The following is a 15,551-nucleotide window of genomic DNA, read 5'->3' on the forward strand; positions in this document are numbered from 1 at the left end:
TTCGGGTGAACGGTGAACCACGCTTTTCTGTTCACGGTCCATCGCAATTGGCCCACGGCGTACTTAATAGTCTTCCCTAGACGAATCACACAGGAGAAAGACAGTCTAATATCAATAGATTGATGGAGTCAAAGCAGGACGTTGAGGCTGGCTCAAAAGCAAAATACGGCGCATACGACGACGTACTTGTTGAGCCAGAACGCGAATTACTCCTGCCTACAGAATCATACTCACCCACAACTAGTACTATCAGTACGCCACGGTACAGCCTTGTGCACCTTGTGTATGCTTTCGTCGGAGGTGCCGCTTTATGTATCGGTGCACGCCTCCTGCTCGACGTCTCAGGTATTGCTGGACCACCTCCACTGGGAAACGACGTGAGGGTGCAAGCACCCCCGTACGTTGGTTCTTCGGAAGTGCACCAATTCCCGCCTGTAGCCCCTACCAATGCTTTCCCTGACCTCTTCCCCACAAGGTGCGCTTCATTCAAGCTAGTTGAACAAAACTGACTTAACCTGCAGTGTTGGGTATCCAGGTGCTACTCCTACTGGCGCAGAGCCCGGCCTCATCGCAACTGCGCCCTACCTCCCTTTGCATACTGGCGCAGCCCAACTTGTCGCACCTCCAAAGATCTACGAGCACATCCACTCTACGCATGGTGACGATGTGAAAGAAGAAGAGGAAGAATCCCCCGAACACTATATATCCGACCGTCCTTTTAACCTTTTCCGAAGCTGGGGCAACCTTTCTCCGTGGTACAGCGTTCCCCGTGGAGCATTCGGCATTAATGACACAGCAGAGCCCCCTGCTGGATGTGTTGTCACTGGCCTCCATTTACTTCACCGTCACGGTGCCCGTTATCCGACCGCGTGGGGTGCGTGCTCCCTTTCCTTTACAATACTGATAGTAACGTACTACTGTCAACAGCGAATTACGGCGGTCCTGCCAAGTTTGCTGCCCGTCTACACGAGAGTGCATCGCAATGGGAGGCGACTGGGAAACTAGCATTCTTGAACGAATGGTAAGGTGTCCTGCTCTATTCTCTCGACTTGTATCTCATAAAGGCCTGTGCATAGGACTTACAAGCTAGGCGAGGAAGGTATGAGCTTCATAAGTACAGTAATATGCGATGTTCACTCTTCAATCAGTGCTTACTCCCTTTGGCCGACAACAACTATGTGTGTCCATCTTCTCATCTCCTGAAAGGCTCTCATCGTGGACATATAGTTGACCTTGGCGTATCTATGCGTCTCAAGTACGGCTTCTTACTCAAGGTCTGTCTGCTTTCCCCGTGCTACCAAAATCGTATGATAACGAAGAAATGCTAGAACTTTACGGAGACAAATACGATTCCTGTATTCCGGACAGAGTCTCAGTAAGTGATGTAATTTACTTTATCAGGTCATGTACCATGACACTACCTATTTTCTTTACTCGATTCTGTTAATTCTTTCACCCTGCATTTTCCATCTTTCCAATCGTAAGCTAAACGGTTAATCCTGCAGGGACCGTATGCTTGCTTCGGCACTCAATTTTGCCATTGGATTCTTCGGCTACCCCTTTGAGGGGCAGTATCAACAGTCGATTACGATCGAAGCCGACGGAGTGAGTCGATTTCTTGTATCTTGTTCTATTTCTCGTTACCTCGTGCTGTTAACAATTTGAATTTCCTTTGTCCTCTTCCGGTATCCCTTCTTATCTAGTTCTTTCTCTTCCTATTGCACTTCTTCCCATTGCACCTCGTTAACCGACGTAGTACTCATTGTGGTATACTTTGTCAGTTTAACAACACGTTCGCCCCCTACGAGACCTGCCCGAATGCCAGGGCCCCGAGTAAATCGAGCCGCTCACTGCCTTACGTCAAAGAATGGGTTTCCCACTTCTTGGCCGAAGCCCGGGAACGACTGTCAAGGGCGATGATCGGAAAGGATGGTCTGCAGGGTGAGTTCGATTGGACTGGAGAGGAAGTGTACGAAATGATGCAAATGTGTGCCTATGAGGTACGCTCACTTGTGGTGGAACATCCTTTCTGTTGTGGTTGACTGTTTTATTGATAGACTGTTGCCCTCGGTTACTCCAAATTCTGTGATCTCTTCACGGAAGAAGAGTGGGAGGGATTCAATTATTCGTATGTCGTGTTTCCCTTTTTTGTCTGCTGTGGTATCACATACTAACCGTCACCTCTGTGTTATTATAGGCTTGATTTGACATTCTGGTCAGCACATGCGCTTGTGTCTGTAGGTTTTTTGCTAATCGTGTTCTTTCTCCGACTGCTCGGACTGTGATGTGCCCCAACCTCGTAGGTATGACTCTGCTTTCGGTTCACCTGTTGCTCGCGTCCAGGGTGTCGGCTACCTTCAAGAGCTTGTCGCGCGACTTACCCATACCCCAATCGCGACCCACAACAGTAGCACTAACGCCACACTTCACACGCCTGAGACTTTCCCGCTAGATCATGCTCTCTATGTAGATGCTACACATGAAGTTGTTGTCCTCAATGGTATGTGATCTTGTATATCGTACCATGCAGTATTGTACTTGCCCGCATTGATGGCTGATCGATTACCGGCATGCAGTTATAACAGCGCTCAACTTAAGCACGCTCGCAGCAAGCGGTCCTCTCCCTGCTGACCATATCCCTGAAGACCGTTCATTCCGTTCCGCAGATCTCGCACCTTTCGCGACTAATGTGCAGTTCCAGCGTGAGCCACTTGTGATTTCTTTTTTCTTGGAGATTCGCTAAGCTACGTTTTGTTCTCTTCCATGATGCTCCTACGACTCCGTACCTACCTTTCAGTCCTCTCCTGCGCATCTACCCCGGAACCCCAGATCCGAATCATCATCAACGATGGTGTTGTCCCTCTCCATGGGATTCGCACCTGTCCGTATGATGACAACGGAATGTGCCCACTCCCTGCGTTCATTGAAGCTCAGCAGGAGACAATCCAGAAGACAGACTGGGCGTGGGGATGTCATGGAGACTGGGAGGTACCCCCAGGCAGTGCGTGGAATTCAACAACAGGGGACGCACCTCGGGCATAGAGCAGTCACAGTTAGACGGAAGGACGTGTTGAGACAAGAGTTTTGCTGCGCTATGCATACATAATACTGTTAAATTCAACCATGCCTAATACACACTGTCTATGGTAACATGAAGTAAAGAACATAAGATAACAAATCAAGTTCAGTGTCCCAAGCTCTCATAAAACTTCACCATCCTACGCACATCCGGGCATAGCGCAAGGCGTACCCGTTCACAGTCCTGTACAACACCTTGCCCTTTCAGCTCAATCCAAGCAGCCAAGCTTCCGGTCAACGGAAGTGCTGAGTTCCCCGATCCAAGGGCACCACTCAATCCTCGCACCTCGTTGGCCAGTTTGTCTCGCTGAATGGACCACTTGAGCTTTCTGACCACAGGTAACAAAGACCGCGAAATTGAGAGCAATGACGATTCGACGTCAGGTAGAATACCAGAGTGATACAATAACTTGAGGCCAACAGGTGCAGGCGCACGTCTCCGAAGATGAGAAGCAATGATATGAGCAGTACGTTCGCGTTGTAGTCTCAGACCGATGTCGTACTGATCCACAGACTACACGTAGTTATCAGCGTCACCGAGCAGAGTCTAGACGCTTCCTTACGTGTTCTGTGTAGATATACAAGCCCATGCGCAATCTTCTTTCGATGTTGTGTCCGCGGATGACATACCTATGCACGAGGTCCGTCATGGTTGGTCTGAGCAAGGTACCGTGAGGGCTTCGCGCAAATAGGGAGTGGCCGACGCGTGATGGTGCGACTACTCGGAGTCGTATGAGATGCAGCACTGGGTCAGCTGTCAAAAGAGCGAGATATTCATGGAGTTTGGAGAGAGTTGCGAGGTCGGGCAGATCCAGAAATGACACTATGATTGATGTACCGGTTAACTTATCAAGGGAGCTATAGTATTACGGTGACTTACGAATATGAAGGATTATTTCTTGCGGTAGATCAAGCAGATTGAATATGTGAACACTGCTCATCGTTCGCACTGTTGTACAAGTCATACATGAGGGAAAGCAACAACTGCGGATAAGAACTCGCGGAGAACGTGACCTTTCTTAAGAACACTCGGACCATACGACGGAATTGAACCTGTAAAGCGGGTGCAATCTGACTCAGCAATTATAAGGGCACTTAGGTTAACGCCGCCAGGGTGAAGTTGCTTAGGCAATGTTCTATGCCAGTTGGCGCGTATGGGTTGCGTATTGGGTTACAAAAATACATGGTATAGACAGAACGAGTATCAATGGACAGAAAGGCAGAAACGGGTAGAAAACCCGAGGTGTTTTTATGTACTTGAAAACCTTGGGTAGTCCGGGACCGGGGAAAGCTAAAAGTACATGATTAAACGTTGATGTAAGTACGCGCTGCACGAGTTCCGAGAGACAGCATGGCGTAGTCTAGTGAATGCAAGTGCAGAATGCACGAACCGTCCTTTGCGTGGATATCAATGAGAATCTAGAATCAATGCAATGCGATCCGGAGCAGAAATGGGAATTTGAATGGGAGAGCGCAGAGCCGGCTGGTGCTCATTTGGATATATGATCCTCATATTGTGGATGTCGTCTTCTCTACGTCAATCCTGATCCCTGAGACGGCAGACATTCCAGCTGCTCCACTTTCGTCAGTCGCGCTTCCTGGCCGAGCACTAAATCCCATCTCGATCGAGTTATAGGCGGGAGCTGGTGTGGCATTTTCCACCGAACCCAATGAGCGCGTGCTATCTCCACTATAGCCCACCCCGAGCTCAAAGTGCATCTCGTCGAGCTCCACCTCAGCTGCTTCAAGATCGGGCTGAATGCTCCCTATAGTGCTCAACATAATGTTTGAAGCGATGGTTGAGCCTGGGCCGCGGTGGCGTCCGCGGCCAGGCTTTCCACGGTGACCAGAATGGGAGGTAACTACACCGGATTTTGTTGCAAATGCGCTAACGCCCGTTCCTTCTGAATGGGAAACGGTCTCTGCGCCACGTTCACGAAGATCAAGGATCTGAGAAGAACGAATAAGGATACCTTTGAATATACATTTTGGCAATTGAACATACCAAACGACATGCCAACAGTGGCGCCATCATCACGCTGAGTGGGATGTTGAGCGCAGACATCACTTGGCGAGGTCTGTGAATAAACATTAACAAAAATGGAGCGCGCTATCACTAGGCCACACTGACTGAAGGTAGAAGATCCCATTGATCTAGAGTAATGGTTAGTTTACGAGAGCAAGTCTGAAATAAAAATCAGGCATACCAAGTTGGCAATAGAGATCAGAATATAGTAGAAGACACCTGAATTTGAAGTTAGGAGGTTGTATGTGTTAGATACACGAGTCATGACGAACCTTCTCGAAGAAAAGTTTGAATGAGTTTGCTACTTGGTCCGCCACTGCGGCGGCGAATTGCAAATGCTTTCCAGACAGTGATAGCGGTAACAATAGTGTCGAACAGAAGTGGGGCAATCTACAAACGTTATATGTTAATGAAGGTTGACGAGAGCGAGACTCACGAAGAAACCTGGAAGTAAGATGAGTAAAGAAAGATTACGACTTAGCCGCGAATGAAAACTCACCGAGCAAGTGAGCCGAATGGGGCCTAGAAATGGGGAAACATGGTCCCTCCGTCTATACCAGCAGTTTTAGATTTTTCCCTCGAGCTGCGAGAGTGACTTACAAAGGGCGGCGTGACAAACGGAAGAACTGGTAGTTTTTGTCAGAGTGAAATTAAAACCATATCATTGCCGAGAAACATACGCATCATTTCAGAAGTATCGACGAAAAGTTGATACCCGACGACACCAGCTAGCGCACATACAAGTGCTGCCAGGAGGTAGTTGTTACGGTTGAAAAATGCGTAAGTACGAATGAGCAGAACAGCTGGCATATACGGCCCGAAATCAATATGTGGAAATGGGAGAACAGTAAGGATGAAGACGGACATTCGGACCCGACTTGGTTCCACATGGCCAATGCGACAGGAATCTTATGGGGAGGTTTGAGAAATCATCTGCGGGATATATGCACCTTACTGACCTTGTAAATTCTTTGGCACTCTGCTTCGGTGTGGTTGGTGACAAAAGCATATAAAAGATACGGAACGACGGCGATAACCCAGTAGCTAAAGAACGCGGCGGTGAGTTGTATTTAAAAATTGCCTGAACATCGATACTTACCGACAGAAGAGATATGCAGTCTTAACGGGCGTCCAATGAGTCTTCCAGATCTTTGATGAGCTTGTCAGTAGGAATACCCGGAGAGCAATTATGAAAAATTACAAAAGTCCATTCTCTAGGCAAGCTGACGGCCCAGTCCCAGACAATGACAGCATCTGCGAATTGGTGATAAGAATTTGTCGATGAAGAGTGCCAATTTATTCCAATACGTACACATGCCTGGTGGACAGGGGAGAGCGGGGTCAGCAAAAACCGCGTTCCGTACAATGTTCAGAGTCCTTACAGCAAAAGTAGACCTGTGTGCTGCAAAAAATGCGTTAGGAGTAGCTTTGCGGTCAGAAAAATAGCCTACATGTAGATAAAATGTTGAGCTGTTTCCAGTTCCCCCATAGCGCGCTGAAGGAGGTTGAAGATGAAAAAAAAGAGGATGGTAGACGAGAGTAAAGAAAGAAAGTTGGATGAGGACTATGAGGGGCGAATAGTAAGCTAGTAGTAGTTGTATACGTACGGGTGCGACGCCACTGCAACTTAGAAGGAAGCCTGTCCTAATCTGGGATAGCATTTTCCATGTTCAGCATATCCAGTTGGTGAATACAAACCACAGGCAGTCACAAATCCGATCGAAGCGTCACAGAAGCATGCGCGCTGATGGCTGCGAATCAACCCTTCCACGCGTCCTTTGACTCCATCAGGCTTTTACCTTGCCCTATATCGTAGATCTGCAGTACTGAAGAGCGACTACCGCTTAATGGAGGAACAGTGCAATTTCTAATTTCAGAAAACAAAACGAGAGAATCGTCGCGTGCAGGAATTTGGGAATCAAGCACTTGCAAGTCACATGATCAGAAAAGTCAAAGCCCGCGGACCTCATTACGTAAATGTTATGATCACACGCGCACGTGGTAACGCGCTTCTCAACCTCGTCCTGCTTCAGCAAAAAACAGCAAAGTCAGGTCTTCATGGCCTCAAACGTTCAAACTTTGCGCTTGAGACGCAAAGAGGACCCAAAGCCATCTTTGAAACCTGCACGCCATTCTGGTATCCTACAAGATCAGCTTCGCAGGTATGTTGCTTCGTCTTCTTATTTACCACTTCCCATCCATGATTTCCCGGCAGGTCCGCTCGTAAACCATGGAACCCAGACTTTTTGGCAGCAGTCCGCATTCTGTTGCTTATCCGAGTAGCAGCAGCCATGTATACCAATATACAAGATTGTGATGAGGGTAAGTAACACAGAAACTCGTGTTTATTAATTCTCCAAGTTATATCTCACGTCAGTGTTTAATTTTTGGGAGCCATTACACTACGTCGATCATGGTCATGCCTTCCAGACATGGGAAGTCACCCCAATGTATGCCGTTCGAAGTTGGGCATATGTCTTGTTGCACCTTATACCCGCACGCCTCCCCCTAATTCTTAACCTTGGAAAGGTGAGTTTTCGTAATATGATTGCATTTACTATCCCGTTGAACTTACCGATGTAGCGCCCTTCATTCTTCGCAGTCCGCATAACTTTAGCCGTTGTATCTACGCTTTGCGAAGCAAAATTATGCCGCACTGTAGTCGAAAAAGTTAACGAACGAGTCGGTCGTTACTTGTTTTTTATGCTACTCTTCAGCGCAGGCATGTGGAATGCCGCTCCAGGTAGGTTTTTTTCTTCATCTTTTCGTCAAAAATTTCGTTTTGACTGAGTACCCACACAGCCCTCTTACCTTCTTCTTTCGCAATGTACGCAACTACAATCGCATTTACGTATTCACTCGAACCATCAAGCATCCAGAACAAGCGGAGAACCTTATTTGCAACAATGCTTTTCGCCACAGGTGCTATTGTTGGATGGCCTTTTGCACTTGCTCTGTCACTGCCTTTTGTGTTTGAAGAATTACTCATTTTCGGTGGAGATCGAGTTGAACCAAGCTCGCGCAAATCATGGATGATTTCTCGCTGGAAACGCTTCTTCATCGCCGGACTTGTATCCACTCTGATATTTGTAGGCAGTCGCTGTATATCATTCGCTCATATTAAACCGCTTTTGTCCCAGGTTCCCGTCATAGCGATTGATAGTGTTGCGTATGGCGGATGGAATATTGTACCTTGGAACATCATCCGCTACAATGTCTTTGGTGGATCCGAACGTGGTTCTGATCTATACGGCACAGCTCCCTGGTACTTCTACATCCTGAACCTCCTCTTGAACTTTAATGTCCTCGTGCCTCTCGCTTTTATTTCCCTGCCTGGTCTTGCAGTTACCTATAGGATCGATCGCAAGCGGCTCGGGATGTTCAAACCTGGCCCAGATCAGAGTTCTCCGTTCACGCTACTCGCCCTTCGTCTAGCACCACTATATGTCTGGACGGCTATCTTAACCGCGCAAGCGCACAAGGAGGAACGTTTCATGTTCCCTGCATATCCCCTCATTTGTTTTAATGCAGCCGTGGCCTTATATCTCATCCGCGGATGGATGGAAGTCGCATACATCTCCGCCACCAAATCCTCATATAGGGTATATCTATGCTTATTGTCCACACATGCATTTGCTTACGTTTACTTTACCTTACTGTCACGATAGGCTTCAAGATCTATCATATTTGGTGCAACAACGTGCACCGTGATTGCCGTGACAGGGCTTATCTCCCTGTCTCGCGTCCTTGCCTTGTGGCATTACTACCATGCGCCGCTTTCTGTGTTCAGCTACCTCGAGGCCCATGAGCTTCCGCGGCTGCTGAATGTTACTGGGCTTCTCCCACCTCTTCCTCAGGAAACGGAAGAAATTGACAGGCCTTCCATCGACTTGGCACCGATAAGGGCGTTTGATCTCAGACTTTGTCTAGCGAAAGAGTGGTATCGCTTCCCGGGACACTACCTAGTTCCCAACGGCGTGAAAGTCGACTTTGTGAAGAGCGAGTTCGGGGGGCTACTTCCCGCACATTTTGAAGAGAGTCATGCAAAATTGACCTTCAATGGATGGTGGGACAGGCCGGGTTCAAGGATCACCCCAGCGAACTTGAACGACCTTAATAAAGAGGCACCGGAATTTCATGTCAGTAGACGAACAATTCTACCTGAGGCATTTCGTTAACTCTCTTTCAGGTACCCATTGAGTCCTGCGACTACCTTGTAGACCTAGACTTCCCCGAGCACCCAGTTTCATCACTTCTAGAACCGCGATACGCAGTTGACAATGAAACTTGGGAACGAGTATCGTGCCTCCCATTCCTCGACGCCGCACATTCATCACTTTTGACCCGCACGCTCTGGCTCCCTGGTTCATGGTGGCAAGACAAGAACGAGTTCGGAGATTATTGCCTGTTGAAAAATAAGGATATGGTGTACAAGAAAGAGGTCGAGGTTGCGTCGCGTGTGCAGGAGGGAAAGCTGTAAGATACTGTGCGTAGTGACGCCCATGTGGATGTGTGCAATAATAATTGTTGTCAGCCACCGTAAATATCGAATCTGAGAATGCGGCTGACAATCTAGAGATGGATGGTATTGCTACTTGAGTGCTACAGTCATTTTATCTTCCTCCTTGCTGGTCCACTCATTCGCAGAAAGTATGCTGTCCTCAACGCACGTCCGTCTGACCCGCACGTCTTCTGACTTGTGCTTGCTTGCCGCTACACTTTGCCCTCCGTCACCTATTCTCAAATCAAGTGACTTACTATCACCAAGCACGTCTGGCGAAATACCGCTCATTATCGACTTCGTGATTGACAAATTTTCTACGCCCTCGAACTCGCCTCTCAGGTTTGGATATGACGCCGACGTACGCACCCCACCGAAAGCCAGCAGACTTGATATCAACGTAGCAGCTGCACAGGGCAGAGTCTCGAAGTCACCTAGGCCTCACATGACAGCTTCCTCGCTGGCAGCACTGTCCTCTAATCTTGCAAGCCACCGCAGTGTCAGCGAATCACTGCTTGACGAAGTCTTTTTCACTCCGAAGTCATCTCAATCGTCCCAGTCGCTCGTTTCTTCCCCCTCTCCTTCCCCAAGCCCCCTTTCCAAGTCTCTGTTCCAGTTGACACGTATCCGTAGCTTGGCTGTATCGGACTCAGCCAGCTCGTCGCTATCAGAAACCCCCAGCGCCAAGAGTGTTCTCGGAGGCGCGAACCGACAAGCCTGGGTTTTCAACTCGAGAATGACTTCCAATTTAGCTATGGCTCTTCCTGTAGAGGACAAAGAGAACGAGCAAACTATATACCTTGGCACGTCAGCAACATTCTCGACATTGCCGACACCTTCCTTTGCTCCTCCGTCGCCATCGCCTAGTGTAGATGTGATTTCTCCCATATCTTTGACATACTCCAGGAGACATCGCAGACCACTGGAACGCTCAGGAGCCATTCATCACTTGAAAGCCCCTCGCTCAATCCCAAGAACCTCCAGGCTCCATCTCCATGTCCATGAGCCCCAGTCCCCAGTCACCGCACCTGTACCGACAACTCGCTGGCAGCTCACTAACTCCCCTTCAGCAAGCTCCATACATTCGTGTCCTTCTGCAAGTACTTCGGGCGACTCATACATCTCTAAGCATCCCTATCTTCCACGTGATCTGGCTTGGCTCGGAGGGACCGAAGTTGAACTCTGGATCGACCAGGAAGGCTTCCGCGCGATCCGGCCCATGATGCGACTGATGGGGTATTCCCCACGCTCCCGTTCACTCCTCCCATATGGCGAGCGCGGCGTCTCAGCCGACGTGAGCGGAGGCGTTGCGGAGTTCATGCCAGTCAAGCGCGAGAGCTTCGCATTCCACTATGCGATTCTCGATGGTCTGCCGATGCTACGGCGCGTCACTGTGGGCGGGGACGAGTCGCGTGACTATCTCTCCCGGCAAGCGGCGCTGAACATCAAGACGAATGGTGTGTATACCGTTCTCGGGAGCGAGAGCATGGTGCTGGGAAGCTCGCAGGAGCACGTGAAGTTGCAATGGAAGTTCGATTACCTCGTGGAGGACCGTTATACGGATGGTTCGCGGCGAGTGCTCCCCGGCGAGAAAATCATCACGCCATTGACGTTTTCGTGTTCTCCATTCCTGCTGCACTCGATGCAGGGTAAGAAGGTTGGGTTCGTGCATCTCGTGAAGAAGAGCGTCGTACCGAAGTTCTCCGCGGAGAAACTGGAGCCGCCTGAGCGTCCCAAGAATATCGGGCAACTAAACCAAGTGCAACGAACGGCGAGTTGCCGGCGTATGCGCAAGCATGGGCCGTCCAGGTCAGATGCCCATGCGAGCCCGGGAGGCGTTCTTATCTTGGCAAGCGGTGCCCTGGTCGGCAGCTCTCCCTTGGGATCAAATGGTGGCAGAATACTCGAAAGCACCAGACAGATGCAATACACTCGGAGACGGAGGGCCTCGTCAGCTGGAGAACACGGTTACGTCATATCAAGCCTGCATGAGCTTATGTCTGTCCCACCAGTCACTATCGCCGAGGATGCAACGGCCGAGCGACCGAAGATGATCACACTCAGACAAGACCCACCCCGAGCTCGCCTGAACACAACACTGCGGTCTACACCCCATCATGGATATCTGAAAGGATGCCAAGACGATAAACGGCCGGCCCGATGAGAGTGAGATAAGTAGTCGAGGCTCTACTGGTACATATACTACATATACAAAGGAATAAATCATGCACCGAAACCGTATAGAGTGCGCCCTGACCGCTTCAGGGCATAAACGACGTCAAGAGCAGTGACCGTTTTACTACCGTGCGGATGAATGAGTGAAGACTGGAGTGCGTTGTGGGGCTTACCGCTTAGCATGTTCAGTGTAAGTGACAGAGTCGCGGATAACATTCTCCAAGAAAATCTTGAGGACACCACGGGTCTCCTCGTAGATGAGACCCGAGATACGCTTCACACCACCACGACGGGCAAGACGGCGAATAGCCTAGAGGTATTATGAGCGGACGCTTGAATACAGAAGTCTATGGACATACTGGCTTGGTGATACCCTGGATGTTGTCACGAAGAATCTTGCGGTGGCGTTTGGCACCGCCCTTCCCAAGACCCTAAATATTGCACTGTGAGTCGGAGAGGTGACGCCAATCAATATTACACACCTTGCCACCCTTTCCACGTCCAGACATGTTGTAAACGATGAAATATGTGATTCGACTATTGATATGAGAATGCGAATAACACTTGTAGTGCCGACAACGATGGTAGTGAAAGAAGGAAGGCAAGAGTTCAGTCAACGTTCACCGGTCCGTCAATGATACGCGTGTGGTCGTATTTGTGAAATCACGTGACCGGCGTCCGGAACAATTTGAGATTGGCTGGAGTGGCTAACGAACCTTTCTAGGCCCTCTCACAGGCTTCTAGTGCCAGTAGGCACCAGCAACTGATGCTTGCGATATTCTGCTGATCACAGATTCGAAGCCATGCAGCTTTGAACATTTCCTCCGCGGGTTTGGTTTTCTGAACGACGTACTACCATCTCTAGCTGCGTTCATGCTAGCGCTCAGGCTCGGTCCCGCTCCGTATCCCAGTGCGCTGGAACAAGTAGTTCGAAGGAAGACATGTAGTCATTCTCTTCCTCTTTGTATCATCCTTCAATTCTTCACAAGTAGTCAATGGGTGTAACATGCAGCGGCCACATTCTGTATAGACCTTGTGTCTTGTGAGACACACCCATTGTGATCGTGACCGTGGCATTAGATATAAATTCTGGCAGATGAAAGAATGCCTATAGTGTGAGAGTACGACGTGCAAGGGAGATAATACAATCAGGAACACGGAAGCACTAATAGATGTATGAACAAGAAAGAGTCTCAGGTCTACGCAGTCGGTTCCGGCTCTGGCACTTGTGTTGACAGTGAGGAAAGTGCAGAAACGATAGTGTCTGGAACTCACAGGTCCAACCAATACTTTGCATATACTGGTACGCCTCATAGGCCGCCATTTCCTTTGCCAGTTTCTGGTTCCTACCGATACCAAAACCCCGCTCGACGTCGTTCACTACAGAAGTCAACAAATCATTCGAGACTGGAATCAAGTTGTCTTACCTTTACATTTCACCTCCCACCTCGGATCATGCTGCGCACCATTTGCGGAAGCGATCCACTCGACAGAAAACGCTCGTTGATGACAAGTTTGATTGAACAGAGCAAGCGTGCCCTGGGGAACTCCTGAGGGTATTGTGGATGCTTGTGGTGGGGTTGGATAATATGGAGGCGGGGCGGCTTGCGACGTACCCGCCTGAGGGGGTACCGAGACTGACGCACTGGTAGGTGACCCAGGCAGCACCGTTGATAAAGGGCGGTCTCGCGAGTCATCGACCAAAACCGGTGGTTGACCCTCGGGCTTCACAAGTTTGCTGACCCAGTCAGTCGTCGCCTGTAAGCCATCTTGTACACAGACAGCTCCAACGTAGCTGTTGAAAAGGAAACGAGCTTCCTAAATAAAGCCTGAGTGGCGGGCATTTCACATGCATGGACGATCTTCCGTACCTCGGGGTCGTTGAGAATGCCTTTCGCTGCTCCGAGCCTCACACGTTTCTTCAGGTCTGTATCGTACGCGGCAAGCCAAGCAACCATGGCTTCATCGCTTAAAGTTTGCTCCTGTTTGGTCTAGCCGCATCAATGCGATTAAGTACAGGTGGGTAATCAGCAATACGATATCACGAGCACACCTGCAGCTCTTCGCCAGATAACATAGGTCTTTCTGCGAATAATATATACGTCACAATGGTGTTCAATACCGATTTTCCGAGTTGTGCAAGTCTATCGCTATTTCCATGTGGCGTGTGGTCATTGAGGACACCTCCAGTCAAAGCACGATGTGTGAAAACATCAAGCATCAGATCTCCATGCAATGGAGGAAGTGGAGGAACCATTTTGCAAAGTCAAATGATGGGCAAGGGATGTCTCAACCAATTCAAGATCAGTGGCACTATTTATCGATCATGATATAGCGAAGATCAATGGAAGCACAAAGGTGGAGGGCGTAATGACAGCTTCCAAAGAGGGACTTATCTCACCGCATAAATAATGTTATTCAGAACAAAAATGTATTGAACTTATCCGACAGTTGTAGTAGTGACTCTGGTATCCAAACCGATATAAAGATAACTGCCCAACTAGCGGAAACCAGATGGAATGAAGGAGGCTTTGAAAAGAAGAAGAGACAGTTGGTAGAAAATTATACGAATACAGAAGACTCAGATGATATACCGATACATTCCGTTGATATAAGTCCGAATGTTGTCTCTTAGTGGGCTCCTATTGTTAGAGGACTAGAACTAAGGTCAGAAGTTGAGCGCGTTGACAGATTTCTGGCTACTTACGGCCCCAGCCTGTAGCCTGCATGTACTGATACGCCTCTGTCGCTGCTTGCTCCTTTGCCTGCTTCTGGTTTCTACCTGCCCCGGTTCCACGATGTTGTCCACTCACTTCCAAGTTGCTCAGATAACCAAGCACATAGAATAAGGCTAAAAGCTCACCAATACACTTCACTTCCCACCTCGGGTTATGCGGTGGCCCCGTCATCTCCGGTTTCCACTCTACTGTAAGTCCTCTTTGCATACACGTCTGATTAAATATTGCAAGTACACCCTGAGAGGGCGCAGGTGGCGGCATCGATGGCATCGGAGGAGGCGCAGTGCTTGGCGGGGGCGGGGGTAGGGGTAGGGGCTGAGAATAGTACGTTGGAGGAGGTGGAGGCGGCGTTGCAGCGGGCTGGTTGTTGGATGATTCTCCTGGGGCTGTTGGAGGTTCCGAGGAAGGGTTGACAAGGCGTCCGATCCAGTTCATGACTTCTTGCAGTCCCTTCTGGGTGTAAACGGCACCGACGTAAGAATTAAAGACGAAACGAGCTTCTTCAGGCTGGTCAAGTACACTTCTATCTGTACAACGAATTTTAGCCTTTAATCCGTAAAGAGAAAGCCAGTCTCCGATGTTCTTGTCGCTTAGCATGTCAGCTTGGCGCATCTATAGTGTCATCTCAGTAATGCACAAAAAGGATATTTCTTGATGATTACGAACTTTGAGATCATGGGCGGAAAGCATCGGTTTCTCTGAGTACAACGTGTACACGACGAGCATACTGAGCACCGAGCTACCTAGCTCAGCCAATCGCTCGGTATTTCCATGCACTGTATCCTCGTCGATGTTTTTACTCAGCATAGACCGATGCGTATATACATCGAGCATGAGCTCTCCTTGGATGGGGGGGAGCGGTGGTAATGAGAGCTTTAAGTTGTTCATGGCCATCGTGGTATGGATAAGACAAGATAGAACTCCCTTGTTATCGCTTGATAAACTTGCTGACTCGTAGGGCCTTCGGAATCTTTCAATAGGTTGGAGCGCTTAATGTGCCATGTTGTAGTACTCACAAGGACGGAATGCGATT

The 15,551-nt window shown here is 49.1% G+C and overlaps 8 protein-coding genes across 8 annotated transcripts; 3 read left to right on the plus strand and 5 right to left on the minus strand.

The window, feature by feature from the left end:
- The first annotated feature begins 14 nt into the window (after positions 1 to 14).
- On the plus strand, positions 15 to 3,103 carry HD556DRAFT_1363746 (histidine phosphatase superfamily). Its single transcript, XM_041302703.1, has 14 exons — positions 15 to 475; positions 522 to 874; positions 928 to 1,021; positions 1,077 to 1,099; positions 1,149 to 1,178; positions 1,228 to 1,274; positions 1,329 to 1,375; positions 1,506 to 1,605; positions 1,782 to 2,000; positions 2,058 to 2,128; positions 2,198 to 2,215; positions 2,304 to 2,500; positions 2,577 to 2,702; positions 2,798 to 3,103. Exons 1-14 carry the CDS (start codon positions 123 to 125, stop codon positions 3,040 to 3,042), a joined length of 1,923 nt encoding a protein of 640 aa, XP_041161476.1. The 5' UTR covers positions 15 to 122; the 3' UTR covers positions 3,043 to 3,103.
- Positions 3,104 to 4,092, minus strand: HD556DRAFT_1363747 (uncharacterized protein). The gene is made up of 3 exons (XM_041302704.1): positions 3,959 to 4,092; positions 3,642 to 3,901; positions 3,104 to 3,592 (listed from the first exon to the last, which is right to left on the minus strand). Exons 1-3 carry the CDS (start codon positions 4,041 to 4,043, stop codon positions 3,185 to 3,187), a joined length of 753 nt encoding a protein of 250 aa, XP_041161477.1. The 5' UTR covers positions 4,044 to 4,092; the 3' UTR covers positions 3,104 to 3,184.
- Positions 4,093 to 4,142: 50 nt separating this feature from the next.
- HD556DRAFT_370890 (uncharacterized protein) lies at positions 4,143 to 6,737 on the minus strand. Its single transcript, XM_041310406.1, has 16 exons — positions 6,556 to 6,737; positions 6,487 to 6,506; positions 6,417 to 6,422; positions 6,306 to 6,358; positions 6,204 to 6,253; positions 6,064 to 6,148; positions 5,970 to 6,012; positions 5,785 to 5,907; positions 5,705 to 5,730; positions 5,604 to 5,655; positions 5,541 to 5,548; positions 5,377 to 5,494; positions 5,286 to 5,323; positions 5,210 to 5,232; positions 5,084 to 5,156; positions 4,143 to 5,028 (listed from the first exon to the last, which is right to left on the minus strand). The coding sequence occupies exons 1-16, from the start codon at positions 6,591 to 6,593 to the stop codon at positions 4,588 to 4,590; spliced, it is 1,197 nt and encodes a 398-aa protein (XP_041161478.1). The 5' UTR covers positions 6,594 to 6,737; the 3' UTR covers positions 4,143 to 4,587.
- Positions 6,738 to 7,112: 375 nt separating this feature from the next.
- HD556DRAFT_1363753 (glycosyltransferase family 22 protein) lies at positions 7,113 to 9,678 on the plus strand. Its single transcript, XM_041302705.1, has 8 exons — positions 7,113 to 7,266; positions 7,320 to 7,426; positions 7,482 to 7,633; positions 7,688 to 7,847; positions 7,907 to 8,193; positions 8,245 to 8,706; positions 8,773 to 9,243; positions 9,294 to 9,678. The coding sequence occupies exons 1-8, from the start codon at positions 7,163 to 7,165 to the stop codon at positions 9,582 to 9,584; spliced, it is 2,034 nt and encodes a 677-aa protein (XP_041161479.1). The 5' UTR covers positions 7,113 to 7,162; the 3' UTR covers positions 9,585 to 9,678.
- On the plus strand, positions 9,671 to 12,128 carry HD556DRAFT_371088 (uncharacterized protein). The gene has a single exon (XM_041310408.1). It carries the CDS (start codon positions 9,757 to 9,759, stop codon positions 11,767 to 11,769), a length of 2,013 nt encoding a protein of 670 aa, XP_041161480.1. The 5' UTR covers positions 9,671 to 9,756; the 3' UTR covers positions 11,770 to 12,128.
- HD556DRAFT_371028 (histone-fold-containing protein) lies at positions 11,636 to 12,685 on the minus strand. Its single transcript, XM_041310407.1, has 4 exons — positions 12,263 to 12,685; positions 12,140 to 12,211; positions 11,954 to 12,090; positions 11,636 to 11,904 (listed from the first exon to the last, which is right to left on the minus strand). The coding sequence occupies exons 1-4, from the start codon at positions 12,287 to 12,289 to the stop codon at positions 11,829 to 11,831; spliced, it is 312 nt and encodes a 103-aa protein (XP_041161481.1). The 5' UTR covers positions 12,290 to 12,685; the 3' UTR covers positions 11,636 to 11,828.
- Positions 12,686 to 12,979: 294 nt separating this feature from the next.
- Positions 12,980 to 14,037, minus strand: HD556DRAFT_1442050 (uncharacterized protein; the record flags this gene model as incomplete). The annotated part of the gene is made up of 5 exons (XM_041306402.1): positions 12,980 to 13,005; positions 13,056 to 13,160; positions 13,208 to 13,598; positions 13,652 to 13,771; positions 13,834 to 14,037. 5 exons carry the CDS (start codon positions 14,035 to 14,037, stop codon positions 12,980 to 12,982), a joined length of 846 nt encoding a protein of 281 aa, XP_041161482.1.
- Positions 14,038 to 14,479: 442 nt separating this feature from the next.
- On the minus strand, positions 14,480 to 15,406 carry HD556DRAFT_1235285 (uncharacterized protein; the record flags this gene model as incomplete). Its single annotated transcript, XM_041297734.1, has 2 exons — positions 14,480 to 15,130; positions 15,185 to 15,406. 2 exons carry the CDS (start codon positions 15,404 to 15,406, stop codon positions 14,480 to 14,482), a joined length of 873 nt encoding a protein of 290 aa, XP_041161483.1.
- Positions 15,407 to 15,551: the final 145 nt, after the last annotated feature.

Source organism: Suillus plorans (genome assembly GCF_016647745.1).
Source record: "Suillus plorans strain S12 chromosome Unknown HD556scaffold_21, whole genome shotgun sequence".
Lineage (NCBI taxonomy): Eukaryota > Fungi > Basidiomycota > Agaricomycetes > Boletales > Suillaceae > Suillus > Suillus plorans.

What these genes read in the sequence shown, in the direction of transcription:
- HD556DRAFT_1363746 (XM_041302703.1), top strand. Translation starts at nt 123, where the DNA reads ATGGAGTCAAAGCAGGACGTTGAGGCTGGCTCAAAAGCAAAATACGGC. An exon ending in CTAGCATTCTTGAACGAATG is followed by an intron (nt 1,022 to 1,076) that starts GTAAGGTGTCCT and finishes GCCTGTGCATAG; the next exon opens with GACTTACAAGCTAGGCGAGG. An exon ending in CTTTGGCCGACAACAACTAT is followed by an intron (nt 1,179 to 1,227) that starts GTGTGTCCATCT and finishes GTGGACATATAG; the next exon opens with TTGACCTTGGCGTATCTATG.
- HD556DRAFT_1363747 (XM_041302704.1), bottom strand. Translation starts at nt 4,043, where the DNA reads ATGACTTGTACAACAGTGCGAACGATGAGCAGTGTTCACATATTCAAT. An exon ending in AGAAATAATCCTTCATATTC is followed by an intron (nt 3,902 to 3,958) that starts GTAAGTCACCGT and finishes CATCAATCATAG; the next exon opens with TGTCATTTCTGGATCTGCCC. An exon ending in TGTATATCTACACAGAACAC is followed by an intron (nt 3,593 to 3,641) that starts GTAAGGAAGCGT and finishes AACTACGTGTAG; the next exon opens with TCTGTGGATCAGTACGACAT.
- HD556DRAFT_370890 (XM_041310406.1), bottom strand. Translation starts at nt 6,593, where the DNA reads ATGGGGGAACTGGAAACAGCTCAACATTTTATCTACAT. An exon ending in CGTTTGTCACGCCGCCCTTT is followed by an intron (nt 5,656 to 5,704) that starts GTAAGTCACTCT and finishes CTGCTGGTATAG; the next exon opens with ACGGAGGGACCATGTTTCCC. An exon ending in TCAAACTTTTCTTCGAGAAG is followed by an intron (nt 5,324 to 5,376) that starts GTTCGTCATGAC and finishes CTTCAAATTCAG; the next exon opens with GTGTCTTCTACTATATTCTG.
- HD556DRAFT_1363753 (XM_041302705.1), top strand. Translation starts at nt 7,163, where the DNA reads ATGGCCTCAAACGTTCAAACTTTGCGCTTGAGACGCAAAGAGGACCCA. An exon ending in CTACAAGATCAGCTTCGCAG is followed by an intron (nt 7,267 to 7,319) that starts GTATGTTGCTTC and finishes ATTTCCCGGCAG; the next exon opens with GTCCGCTCGTAAACCATGGA. An exon ending in CCACCAAATCCTCATATAGG is followed by an intron (nt 8,707 to 8,772) that starts GTATATCTATGC and finishes CTGTCACGATAG; the next exon opens with GCTTCAAGATCTATCATATT.
- HD556DRAFT_371088 (XM_041310408.1), top strand. Translation starts at nt 9,757, where the DNA reads ATGCTGTCCTCAACGCACGTCCGTCTGACCCGCACGTCTTCTGACTTG.
- HD556DRAFT_371028 (XM_041310407.1), bottom strand. Translation starts at nt 12,289, where the DNA reads ATGTCTGGACGTGGAAAGGGTGGCAAG. An exon ending in GACGTGGAAAGGGTGGCAAG is followed by an intron (nt 12,212 to 12,262) that starts GTGTGTAATATT and finishes TGCAATATTTAG; the next exon opens with GGTCTTGGGAAGGGCGGTGC. An exon ending in TACACTGAACATGCTAAGCG is followed by an intron (nt 11,905 to 11,953) that starts GTAAGCCCCACA and finishes TCCGCACGGTAG; the next exon opens with TAAAACGGTCACTGCTCTTG.